Source organism: Vigna unguiculata, chromosome 7, assembly GCF_037176805.1.
Source record: "Vigna unguiculata cultivar grain cowpea cultivar isolate G323 ecotype 2 chromosome 7, ASM3717680v1, whole genome shotgun sequence".
NCBI lineage: Eukaryota > Viridiplantae > Streptophyta > Magnoliopsida > Fabales > Fabaceae > Vigna > Vigna unguiculata.
In genome coordinates, this window is record NC_140798.1 from 33,608,642 (window position 1) to 33,622,461 (window position 13,820).

Below are 13,820 nucleotides of genomic sequence, written 5' to 3' on the forward strand. Positions count from 1 at the left end.
TATATTTATGCCACACTATAATCTGTATCTAATAGAGGAAAACAAACCTTCTTTTCACACTTGTTTTTTGTTTTTATGTATAATATAAAATTATTTTATTTAATTATCTGTATTTAAGTAATGCTGTCAACGAAAGCTTCAAATAAAAAATGATAATATACATTGTAACATTCCTTTCTTATACATTTAACTTAATTTATAAAATATTTTACATTCTCTTCTTTTACCTATTTTTATATATTTCTTCTAGTTAATTATAAAAGAAAACTTAACAAAATACGATTTAATGATAAAATGTGCCTATAGGTTAAAAAAGTTACTAGGGTCAAGATACTTTTTTCTTCCCTTCTCGTTGTGAGGTGTCCCAAACAATGGAAGGAACCAATTTTAATTTGTTATCGTGTGTGTGAATACTTACGTTCATAATAAGTTTAACCTATAGGTATCAAATAAAAAAGCGTTCACACATCGGATTAAATTTATAATTTTTTTTCATAACTTGAACTAAACTAATTCAATCAAGAGTTTAATTTAGATAAAACAACTCCCTACTATATTACTTCTTTTTAATATCATATATATATATATATATATATATATATATATATATATATATATATATATTAATTTTTATAAATTAAGCAAAAAATATTTTTTATGCATGTGAATTAAGAAGATGATTTATTATAGGGTGTTAGAATTATTTCCTCCGCTCTTTGGATATGCATCTAGGGATAAACTTTCTTCATTAGTAAGTTTAAGACTCCTAAACTTAATACATGATTTTACTTGTTGATGATCAGAGGGGTTAAAATTTGATGAGTTATCATAAGTCCAAAGTCTTTAGAAAGATAAGATTTGAGTATATTTGTGAGTTAATTTTAAAATTGGAATTTAGATGTTTGTAAATGTATGATAATATAATGAATGAAATTATGTATTAACAATTGTAAATATTTTATGTTAAATTTTTGTTGCACATCAAATATTTGATAAAAAAAAAAAAAAATTCTTTGTGAAGTTTGTTGTCTAATTAGTGTGAATTGTGAAAGTTGTCAAGTGTTGGACAAATATATTGGAAAACCTATATTTGTACTTTTTACTTTACTTGTACGATTTGGTACATTTACCAATATCTATAATTGTTGTAAGGTGTCTTGAAAATAAACCGTGTGGTTAAATATATAAACAACATATAAATATTCAGAATTCATATGAAAGATAAAAGATTTGTTTTAAATTTGACAAAATAGAAATTGGTTACAAATGAAGATATAAAATAAGGATCAAAACTAAAATAAGATAGATATTTCTTAAAAAAGTTTGATATGCAAGTGAAGAAAGTAGATGAAGATTCACATTCTAACATTCATTAAAGATCCAATGTTACTAATCCATAATAAATAAAAAAGATGATGTTGATAGAAGTAGAAACACAATGAAGAATGTCACATTGAATAAAGAAATCATCCCATGAAAGAAAAAAAAAACATAAAATATACAAACAAAAAAGAAGGAGAAAATAAAACATTAAAGAAAATTAATCAAAATTAAAAATATTGAGAATATTGAGAATATTTGTGTAATATCTTTTTATTTAAATTAGCTTTTGAAAACATTTCAATTTTAGAAATATCTTTTGTATAAGATAAAAATATATTTAGTTATTTAAATTAGAGTTATTAAAATAGGTTGGAGTTGCGAGCCAACCCGTCTCAGCACGGGTTCAGACTGGGTTTGGTTGGAATTTTTTAACAAATTTTAGTATGGATTAATTTTTGACCCAACCCACCTTCAACTCAGCTCACCTGGGTTGAATCTGTGGTGAGCCACCAACCCGCAGATAAAAGGTCATACAAGTAATTTTTTTATTATGTTGAGCTTTGCATTTGGGTTGAGTTAGGTTAGTTTTTTAGCCAACACATTGGTACTTTTGTAATTTTGGTTTGTAGTTGGAGTTTAAATCTTTTTGGATTGCATTTGAATTATATTGAAATTTATTAGAGTTGTCAAAATGGGTTGGAACCCGCGAGCCAACCCGGCTCACCATGGGTTCGGGCCGGGTGAGCCGGGTTGGGTTGAAATTTTTTTACAAATTTCAATACGAGTTGATTTTTGACCCGGCTCATTTAGAATCCGGATCATCCGGGTTGAACGCGTGGTGAGCCGGGTTGGCTCACCAACCCGCAGATAAAAGGGTCACACAAATGTTTTTATTTATTTTTATTAAGTTGAGCTTTATATTTGGGTCATGTGAAGTTGTTTTTTTATCCAACACATCAATAATTTGTATTTTTTATTATTTTGATTTGTATTTGGATTGTATTAAAGTTTATTTAGATTTTAATTAGAATTACAATTTAGTTTTGACTGAAAAAAAAATAAAAAAATATTTTTTTTTTAATTAAGTGAACCCATAAGCCAACCGTTTAACTCGCCAACCCGTGGTGAGCCGGGTCAGGTTCAAATTTTTTTGGCTCGCTAAAAAGTGAGCCGGGTTGGGTTGACTCACTAAATCATCAACCCGTGGTGGGTTGAGTCGGGTTACCCGTTTTGACAGCTCTAAAATTTATTTAGATTTTAATCAGAATTATAATTTAGTTTTATAGAGACTGGAGGAAAAAAATTGTATTTTTTTAATTAAGTCAGCCAGTGAGCCAACCCGTGATGGGCCAGATCGGATTTAAAATTTTTTGGCTCATTAATAAGTGAGTCGGGTTGGGTTGGCTCACTAAATGACTAATCCATGGTGGGTCGAGTCGGGCCGGGCCGGGTTACCCGTTTTGACAACTCTAATTTAAATTTAGAAAATCAAGATTAAGATATTATAAATATTAAACTTTTTTTACACACACACATACATACATACATATATATATATATATATATATATATATATATATATATATATATATATATATATATATATATATATATATATATATATATAAAATAATAAATTTCTCATATTTAACATATATCTCATATTTTTAAAATTATGAAAATTTCAACATCATGAGACAAATGTTTTAAATGAGAGAGGGAACAATTGTTTAAATATTCATATATATATATATATATATATATATATATTATCATATATTTAATTTTTAATTGTTTAATTTTTTAAACTATTGTTTGTATTTTATTTTATTAAATCTATCAAATTATTCCTAAAGTTTTTTCTTAATTCCAAGAACTTTACTTTCAATTATATATTATTTTCTTTACTTTATTTTTACTCCCTAATATAAAATTATGAGCTTTTGTTAACAATTTTGACAAGCGTAAAAAATCCTTGAAGTAATAGAATGAAAAGTTCAAATATCATAATTTGAAGAGACTTTTGTTGTTTAGAAAACCATGACTCTTTATTATTTTAGGTAAAAAATTTGAATGATAAAGCAAATATTGAATATTGAATGTTCGAAAAATTTTAAAATATAGAAAGAACATAAATTGGTGAAAGCTTCTATGTGATAAAGATTTCATTGTGGTTGGATTTCATGCATTAAATCAATATGAAAACACTAACAATATACTTTTAATTCCCGACTCTAGCATTTACACCACTATGTAACAAGTTTTAATGTCTTCGAGACAAGTCTAAACTTATTAATAAAAACATATGTCTTAGATTTTTTCTTACTACAAGTTTGCATAAGCCTTAAGTTTGAATGTTAAGAATGACCGATTAATGATGAATTTTATGTCTACATGCCTAATCAATTGGTTGTTCTATTATAGTTTAGGTTTTAATATTGTGTCGAATGATTAGATACCGACAAATATACAATCAATAATTATCATGCAGTTAAGATTGAAAATAGAATATGAAAAAGAAATATGTTGAATATAAGAAATCACAAAGAGTTAAGATACGTTATGTACAACTCCATGAATACGGGAGTTCACTACAAGAAATTATTAATTTACCTACCGATTATTACATATGGATAGGAACGCCTCCAATTTCCAGAATGAGCCTTTGGCAAAGAATCTTCGATTGATTTTGGAATGATTTTCAACTGTATCAAACCTTCTATTTATAAATTTTCGCAGGGCTCGTGGGACGAGTGAACATCTATTTGGTGGATGTTGTAGAAATATGCTTTATCCATTTTTTTAATAATCTTTCTAAATCTCTACAATTTCCACTTGTTTCGCACAATAATGACTAAATACTTATCTTTTTCAAAATTATTAAATAAAATCTTAATTATTTTTAAAAAACTAATAAAAATATCAATAAAAAATAAAAATAAATTAAATAAAAAACATAATAATATCAAATATCTTAATTTGGTCATGTAATTCATTCGCTTTCATTATATTAAGGTTTCAAAAAATTTAACATCATGCTTGGAGTAACCGCTAATTTTTAATTCATCTGCATATATACCTGCAGCGTAAAAAACACACATTAGCAACTGACCCAAGTTTTAGCGAAAAACAATCATATTTGAGTAAAAAATTATACACAGATCGTCACAACTTTCTTTTATAAAAGTCTGTATTATAAAACAATCATCTTGTACTATATATAATTAAATTGGAGATATGCAGTATTTGTTTTAAAATATCTATGATTTGATAAAATACGATGACGACGATATATATATAGGTATAGACAGTTGAGGTATTAGCAGTGGTAGTAGCGTTGGTAGTATCTGTGACATAATTCAACACATCTAAATAAATAGTTTGTGAAACATCCTTATCAACGTCAATGTCGAACTCAAAGAGAAGGGTAGTGAAGGTGTTTGTTTGTTTCCAGAAACCAGATGGAAGGTCGAAACCAGTTTCCACTTTGGCAAAGGTGGTTTTCTTCTCTCTAGCCGTTGTTTTGATTCTTGTCCCTGCCCTGCTCCATCCATGACATGAGGTAACTGTATAGTGATGTTGTAGCATCATGCAGTTGCATCACAACTGGGGAAATGTATGGTCCAGATGCCTACATCATGTGCTATTCTAATTCATAATGACAAATTCCTTTATGTCCAATCAAACACCCCAGAGCAATAACAAATCAGGTTAAGATATGTTTGGTCTGCATGGGGGCCAAACACTACCTCTCTACCTTATATATATATATCTATATACACATCTATGTCTGCTTCCAAAACCTTAACCATGCACCCGCTCTTCACTCTTCCTTCACCAATCATCATGCATATATACAGTAGAGAGAAAGAGAAACTTAGTGCATTAATGAAGAGTGTTAATCATCATGATTTGTTGTTTTATATATACAGTGGTTCTCTCCACATACATTTATATATAGTTTCTCAGTTATATATATATAATGGTAGGTGCGGTAGTGAAAAGCAACAAGGATATATACCAACCATGTTTTGCTAGGTAGCACGTGTGGTTACAGTGGGAGGGTAATGAAAGAGGTTATAATTATGGTCCATATATAACACAAATTGAGCATTCCATTCCACTATGCATAATGATGTTTTAGAAAACTGGAGAAAGCTTCCTATCACCTGGAGACACTAATAGCCTTGAGAAGAATTTGATTGGATGTGGATGAACTTTTCACTATAAAGAATCACAATAATTATTCAAAGGTATTTGGGATGGAGACGTAAAGAAGGTAGGTAGGGATTGTGGGCGGTCCAAGAATTAGAGAGTAAAAACCCTTTTTCTGTTTTTTTTTTTTTCTCTTAGGATTGAAATTGATCTTGGGGAGGAAGAAAGTGTTTACCTTTTGCGATTGATTTTCATGCTGAACTGGCTTCTGAAATTGACCAACGTGGGTTTGGTTCATTGGCACAGATTGAATATCCATCAAATTTCTTTTTGGATGAGGATGATATACTCACTTCACTGCTCTTGTGTCTGCACATTAATGTGTGTGTATATGGAAAGAGGTGAGAATAAAGCATTGATTATGAGGACCCCACATGAAAAAGGATTAAAGGGTCATAGTTTTTTTGTATGAATGAATCACACAGACACAGTTGCTAGCTATAGTTATAGTTCCTCAAGTGAGAATAAAGCAACGACTTTTCTCTCATTTACTTGTCATTTTGAACCCTCTCTCTGCACTTTATTCTATGCATTAATATTGACACCCAGCTACAAGACAAAAAGGATATCGAGTAAGTTATTCACTCTTCTCTTCTCTGCCGAGTTAATTTCTGCTCCTCTATAGCTATATTCACGTTCCACAACAGAATACCCGTGGATATGTGTTTTGGAAACCAAATCAATTCAACCTTCTTTTCCAACAGTTTTCCCAAATTATGCCTTTTTCACTCATCACTTTCTTCCACATTCTATCCAATTAACCAAAAACCAACATCATTTTATTTGCAATTGGTGAAATCCATGGTCTTACTCAAACCTAATAGTTAGCAGCACCACAACAGTAACAGTAACACCAATTGCACAAAGACAAGAGGTACTGACAGCATCCTAAAATCTTGGAACAATGCCCAGTTTGGTTTAAATAATTGACTCAAAAAGCTTGGACTGTGGATCTCGAATATTATACACGCAGTTTTTGTTGTATATATATTTATATACAGAGATGAAAACATCAACTAACATGATTATATATGTTTCTCTCATAAGCAATGACATAAGGGTGAGCTGTTATACATTAGGAGAAAAGAGCAGTGGTGTTTTTTTTTTTTCTTTCTATAAGCCAAAAGATTAACATAAGTGGTGATGATTAAATATGTGATTAGTTAATGTAATTTTAATAGATATATAGGATGGCATTGATTAGGGACAAGAGCAGTGTAGACCAGCAGGCATGTGTGTTTCGTCTTTCTTCGGCAACAACAAAATCTGAATCCTTGAAATTAAAACCTCATTAGGGACAAATTTTTCGGTATCTTTTACCAAGATTCCACCAATGAACCAATTCCAAACCTTTCCTTCATTCTGAATTAGTCTTCAATTAACCCTATCTCAGTGATCCTGAAGCAAAGGTGAGAGCAAGATCTGAAACAACTCTGATAATCTTACCCACTCCCTCGTCGACGCGGCATGCATGCATTTGCTCAAAACTTATCCAACTTGAACCCTAGAGTTAACCAAACCAAGACTTCGACACACACACACATAAATATTCGTTGTATCTGCCCAATGGCATGCATGACAAAATACGCATATCTTCATATGTAAAACCTAATTGGTTTACCTTTGATATAACATTAAATTAAGGTCGTCAATTTATATATACATGTCCAATGAAGTTGATATATGTGTATAAATCAGAACCATTAATGCTTCCATATACCTTATTTCAAAGGAATTGACCAGTGAGAATAAGTCTCCGGCTTCTGGATCAAACCGGCCTAATACCTAAATAATCTTTCATAGCCCTAACCACATCCACTTTTATTAATTAATAATGGTTGTAATTTAGTGTGGATTTACCTAATCAATATCTCATTTTCTTTGATCTCTGGCTTCAATTTCTTATGGACGGTACTTGCTTTACACAGCTAATTAATCATATATATGTAAGATTCTTTTTTGCCCTAGCATGGTAGCATGTAACCAACTAATTTAGATTAATATGATGCCTATATATGTGGGTTGCCATTTACTTTAATTCTACGCTGTAATATTGATATATACTTGATGATTTGAGCTTTGTAATTACTTAATTAATTAATTAACATTGAAGTGAGGTTTTGAAGGCATCAAATGACAATATATATTTAAAAATAATTTTGACATACAAGTCATGACTTACGACGCCAGCAACGCCATTTTATTGTCTATATTCACTTTGTTTTGTATGAAGCTCGGATTTATCACCATGTACAAAACGACAAGTATAGCTTTGTGTACAGAGAAAACAAAAAGAAAGAAAAATTAATTAATTCAAACTAGGTACACTAATCCAGTAATTAATTTATTCAGATGTTTTACTCGAATTAAATGAAAACGTGATATGGGGACTAAATTATATAAATTATGTAACCCCACATATTCTATATTCATTATTTATTACAGTATATGTACTCACTCACACACGCATTAAAAAAAAGCTGCTACGTAGGGAGACCTATATCAGACTCTCCCGAAAATGATTATTAGTTTCTTCTAATTCACGTTTTAGTTAAAAATAATTCAGTAAATTCCATGCATATATAAAAAAAAAATGCCTATTTCGTTGAGAGAGAGAGAGAGAGAGTAATCTGAAAATGAATTTTAAAAAATGGTTCTTTGCATCTACCCACTGCACTTGAATATGTGGATAACCTCGATCGGTAGTCAAAAGTAAAGTCGATATTTCGACATGTCGTGTTTTTTTTTTCTATTTTATTTTCTTATTTTTGTGATGATACGTCTTCACTGTTCCACCTCACACATGCAGCAGCAGTCACATTAATGTATACATTACATACATATGCTCCTGTTGTTGTTTTTATGCATGAAAACAACCACAACAAGCCATAAACGTACTGTACTGTCTACTAATGCCTATTAATTAAAAAATCTAAAATATCAATTCTTAAATCCACACCCAATTAGAGAGGCCCCCACTAAAATTAATCACAAAAGAATATGTGACCCACAGTTCCCTCTGTTACAAGCATCTTAACCACATGATCAACGTATTAGTGCTCACAACTGCAACATGCTTATAATATATACATATATACAGACAAAATAAACATATTGGGTTAATTGTTAATTAGCACTCTTCATTTTCAACGTATATATCTATTATGTAACAACACTTTTGAATCGTTCAAGCGATAGTGCCAGTTGGGTCTAACATTTCTTTTATAATGGTTCTGTAGGTTGGCCAATACTAACAGTGGTGCTGATTAAACAATATTAATTATCTGGTTTTGGGGAAAAGCCATTTTTTTTTTGTGAGTTTCTGATATATACTAATTCCTCTATTGGTAAGTTTCTGGTGTAATTAACCTGAATGGATTCTAACTTGTTGTGAGCAATTTGGGTGAGAAAGTTTGCATGCACGTTGAATCTGAACATTGTGTAACCAAAAGAAACCAAATGGCACCTTCCATGGCACCATCATCACTGTCTGTCGACCAAGTTTATGTGTGTTATAATTGTTAATAATTCAAGTGTAAGTCCCACATTATCTACAAATGAAAAAGTAAAGCATCCTATCAAAATAAAAATCTATAAATTCATTATCTTAAGGTTTTAGATTGAGAATGATGTCAATGTCTTATCTTTAGTCGACATGGAACTTCTAACGATGTGTTACAAAATTCAACTTAGATTAAACAGTTGTAGGCTCGTAGGTTACGGATGTATTCGACCAAAAAAAGAAAAGCTCAAAGTTAGGTTTCCTTTCCCTATTTTAGAATTTTTTGGAAGCTTTGTGGTTGCTTTGAAGCACATGGCTTCTCTGCAAAATTCTGACGATGGAAATGTACTGCACTCTCTATCTCTCTCTTTCTCTCTGAGAGTAAAATTCTTAAGCCTTATAGACTCTATGTTTTGAATAAATCTATCAGTAAAATGAGGCATACGTATCTTTTTTTCCTATAAATCTTCAGTTTCTTTTCTTCTTCCTTGATCTTACTTCTGACCGCGTTATTCCCAAATCAATGACAGAGCCAATTTCTCTTTATGTATGGAAGATTGTTGTTTCCTCTCACAAATCACAGTGTTGGGGAAAGTCCATGTGCTTGTGTTCATTGATGGTCGCGTGCATCCAAGGATTGGAAGCTGAACATTTTTCAATGTTTCTTGTGAGAAAATATAATGTTCTTGTGATTATATTTCCCTGTCAGCGTGAAACAAAGGACAGTGATAATGGAACAGCTTAACATATTCTTCATTCACATGCTACTTCATTCCATTTTTGTTCTAGTGAGGATGTGTCATGGTAATGTTAGCAAAATTCATATGAATAATGAGTTTTCTTTTGTTTTTTTTTGGTTAAATTTATTGCTGAAAAACGAATTCAACATTTTCCTTTGAGTACAATAAAAGATAATTCTTTTATACGTAAATTCATAAAATAAAATGAAATGCGTGAAGTTGGAAAGTAAAAGTTGACAGGGATAATTTTTGAGAGGGAAAAAAAATGGTTTAAAATAGTTATTGAAAAACATTTTTTTTAAATGAAAAACCTTTTATCTTATTATTGGCATCTTAAATACGATTATTATTATTAAAACAACCTTTTGTTTTCACTAGAAGTGCTTGAAATGTCTCCAAAGCAAATGTTATCGACAAGTGTGAAGAGAATTTTTTATGTTAATATACACGTGATCCGTACATAAAAGTTTTTTTTTTTTTTACAAATATATTATATTTGCAATACAAAATTAACAAAAAAACTAATACATTGGAGCTATACATTTTAATCAATTTCGAGGGTGTTACTCTGGTAAAGTTGAGCTGCTTAAGGGAAGACATTGTTAAAAAATTATCATGAATAATAAATATATTACAGCATAATGGAGATTCTCTAATACTTCTATATTCATATTACTGCCCCAAAAATAATTTTAAAATTAAGCAATTTAGATTTTGCTCCCTAGTCCTTCGAGGCATGGCTTCAAGAGCCAGTGCCCATTTCTTGGCACTGTGTAATATAAATTAGATTTTTAATTTCTTATTGAAATTTATTTATAGATTATTCACACCTTATTGTATGAATTTAGTAACCATTTATAAATGGATATAAGGATAAATGGTTACAGTTTATTATACAAATTGAAGCGTTTTTAGATACACTGAATCTTTATATTATTAAGCATAGTATGGGGACCCACTTATGAGTAACACTAAGTGACGAATTTATGGATGAAAAAGTATTGTTTCTAATAAATTAACGTATAGATATTAAAATTTTAAATTTTCATCACTCATTAATTTCTTTTCGTGTTATATATGTCGTGGGCACTGGACTGGACAATCACAACACAGAAATTTGTATACTTAATTGGAATAAAGTTTTAATACAAAATTAAATCAAGTCACCAACATCTAATTAGTAAGATGAGAATATAATATATTGTGTGAAAAATAAAAATAAAAATAAAAAATTAAATTTGAAAATTTTGGAAAGAATTATTTACGAAAATAAAAATAAGAAGGATTTACTGAAATGGAAGTGGCTACAAGCAGAATATGAGACCAATGATTAATCCCAACATTTTTCCGTGTATAGGGGAACTTAACTCATTATGTTCTTCGACATATCATTTTCATACACAAATACAGACATGACCGCAATTGTTGTAGAACTGGTGCCTGTGTTCTTTTATTTTATTTTCTTTGACGTTAACCATCTTCTTTATTCATCATATACACCTACCACATTTTACCTAGTTAACTAATTTACTTAATTCTTCAAACAATTTCATTTTTTTCATTCTCATTTTAACACTTTTATAATTTACTGGAAGCAACTATGTTTCATTTTCCGTCAAAAGAAAACCGTGTTTTATTTTATTTCTTAATCTCTGCTGATTTGTCATCTCTTACTCATTCACTAATTAAAAGTAAAAAGAAGCATAACTTATGTCTCTGTCACTGTGTAATCCCAAAAGTTTCAACAATTTTTTTTTTATTCGGAAAGCTTCCAGATGTAACACTAGTGCTCAATAACATGAACTCCAAATAAAGTGACTGAAGTAAATTCAATTTTGTTTGGATGTTTTTGTTTGTTGTTATTGAATGATAGACGGAGGTCGTCTTACAGAAGAAAAAAAAATCAAAACTACTATAACGAATCTTCACATTTTAAGTTTTTGGTTTTTAACTTTAAAATTATATCTAACACAAACAATATTTTCTTTTTCAATGATTCTATATGTATCAATTAAACGTTAAACAATTTTATATCATCATTCAATGTTAATTTTTATTACAACAATATTGAATTTTGCATATTATAGAAAATTAAAAGTTTTTCTTGTATAAAAAGCTGCGAAATCTTATTTATACACCGGTCTGTTATAACTAACAAAGCAAAGAGACACATTTGTACAAGTGGTATGAGAAAGACACATGTTTCTTAACATAATTGGGTAAACATTAGACGATCAAAACAAACGAACTGAGACAAGTCGTTCAATCTTAACTACATATAATAACTATTGAATTATATATCTAAACCATATCAATCTTCACTCAGTTGAATACAGGTATAAAAGTATATCATACACAATCAATAAACTCATTAAAAAAAAGAAGAAGAAAAAGATGATTGAATATTGTGATAAGTTATTTTGATGTTTTGTAGTGTGTAAGTAAAAGTTACTGTATTTAACATTGAATTAATTGTATTTCACGTGCAAAGCAGTGAGCATTTTTGGGGGGCTTTATAAGGCAAAAACTGGTTGCAGAGAGGACCCAACACAACACAACACAACACTAGTGGTGTTTTCCCTTCATCGTCTTGCTCTTGAAGGTATTGAGGTTGTTTGTTATGTGTTTGCCAGAGGGAGAGAGAGACAGAGAGAGAGCCATGGCACTGGAAGCAGTGGTGTTTCCACAATCACAAGACCCATTTGGTGGTTACGGGTCAGTGAAGGACTTCTACAACTGCACCTTCTTGGCTGCTACTTCACCTAACTGGGGGGACTATGAACACATCAACATCAACATCGACAAAGAAGAAGAACAAGGTTCCATCTCTACTTTTCTAGATAATAATAACAACAACCCTTATGGAGGAGATTGGACCAGCTCCTCCTCCTCTATCTTACCCCACTTCAATGAACTTCAAGAAACCACAGACCCCAGTAACACCACCTTAACCACTCGTCCCAAGAGGCGCAGAGCCAAAAGCAGAAAGAACAAGGAAGAAATCGAGAACCAGAGAATGACTCACATTGCTGTGGAGCGCAATAGAAGAAAGCAGATGAATGAGTATCTTTCTGTTCTTCGCTCTCTCATGCCAGACTCTTATATCCAAAGGGTATACTTCGCTCCTCTTCCTTTTGTTCTTACCTGTTTGTTTCTCTCTTTGCTTCCTTCAAAAAATAAAAGGCTTTATCTGAATTTTGTTTGTTTTGTTTGTTTGTTTGTTTGTTTGTTTGGTCTGGTTGGGAATTGAAGGGTGATCAAGCTTCTATAATTGGAGGTGCTATCAACTTTGTGAAGGAGCTTGAGCAGAGGCTGCATTTTCTTGGTGCTCAGAAAGAAGGAGAGGCGAAATCTGATGCTGGTGGTGCAACGAACATGCCCTTTTCTGAGTTCTTCGCCTTTCCGCAGTATTCAACAAGTGGGGGTGGTGGTGGCTCTGAGAATTCTGCAACCGTAGGTGAAGACGTGGGTGAAGTTAAGTCTGGCATTGCTGACATAGAAGTGACCATGGTGGAAAGCCATGCAAATCTCAAAATAAGATCCAAGAAACGACCCAAGCAACTCTTGAAGTTGGTCTCTGGTTTGCATACTATGCGCCTCACAATCTTGCACCTAAACGTTACCACCACTGGTGAAGTTGTGCTCTACTCTCTAAGTGTTAAGGTTTGTCTTTGTTGGTGCCTTAAACTTGAGAGATACTTTTAGTTAATTATTTTCTTCTGCAAAAATGTGCTGATGAGTTTTTTGTTTTTGTGTTTTTGCAGGTAGAAGATGATTGCAAGTTGGGATCCGTTGATGATATTGCTGAAGCCGTGTACCAGACGCTGGAGAGGATTGAGCAAGAGGCAGTGTTGAATTAAGATGAAACCATGACCACCAAATTTGGGTTGCTCCACTTGGTTTTTAACCTTACTTCATGGTGGATGATTATCTCTTGCTATTTTTCTCTTTGAAGATGTACCTAATTATTGCAACTTCTATTCACTTCACCCTTTTTTAATCTACTGATGTGGACTCCTTGGAGGAAGTTTTTTGGTTTA

The 13,820-nt window shown here is 31.2% G+C and overlaps 1 protein-coding gene across 1 annotated transcript; it reads left to right on the forward strand.

The window, feature by feature from the left end:
• The first annotated feature begins 12,309 nt into the window (after positions 1–12,309).
• On the forward strand, positions 12,310–13,820 carry LOC114189603 (transcription factor bHLH94-like). The gene is made up of 3 exons (XM_028078216.2): positions 12,310–12,892; positions 13,033–13,443; positions 13,545–13,820. Exons 1-3 carry the CDS (start codon positions 12,401–12,403, stop codon positions 13,638–13,640), a joined length of 999 nt encoding a protein of 332 aa, XP_027934017.1. The 5' UTR covers positions 12,310–12,400; the 3' UTR covers positions 13,641–13,820.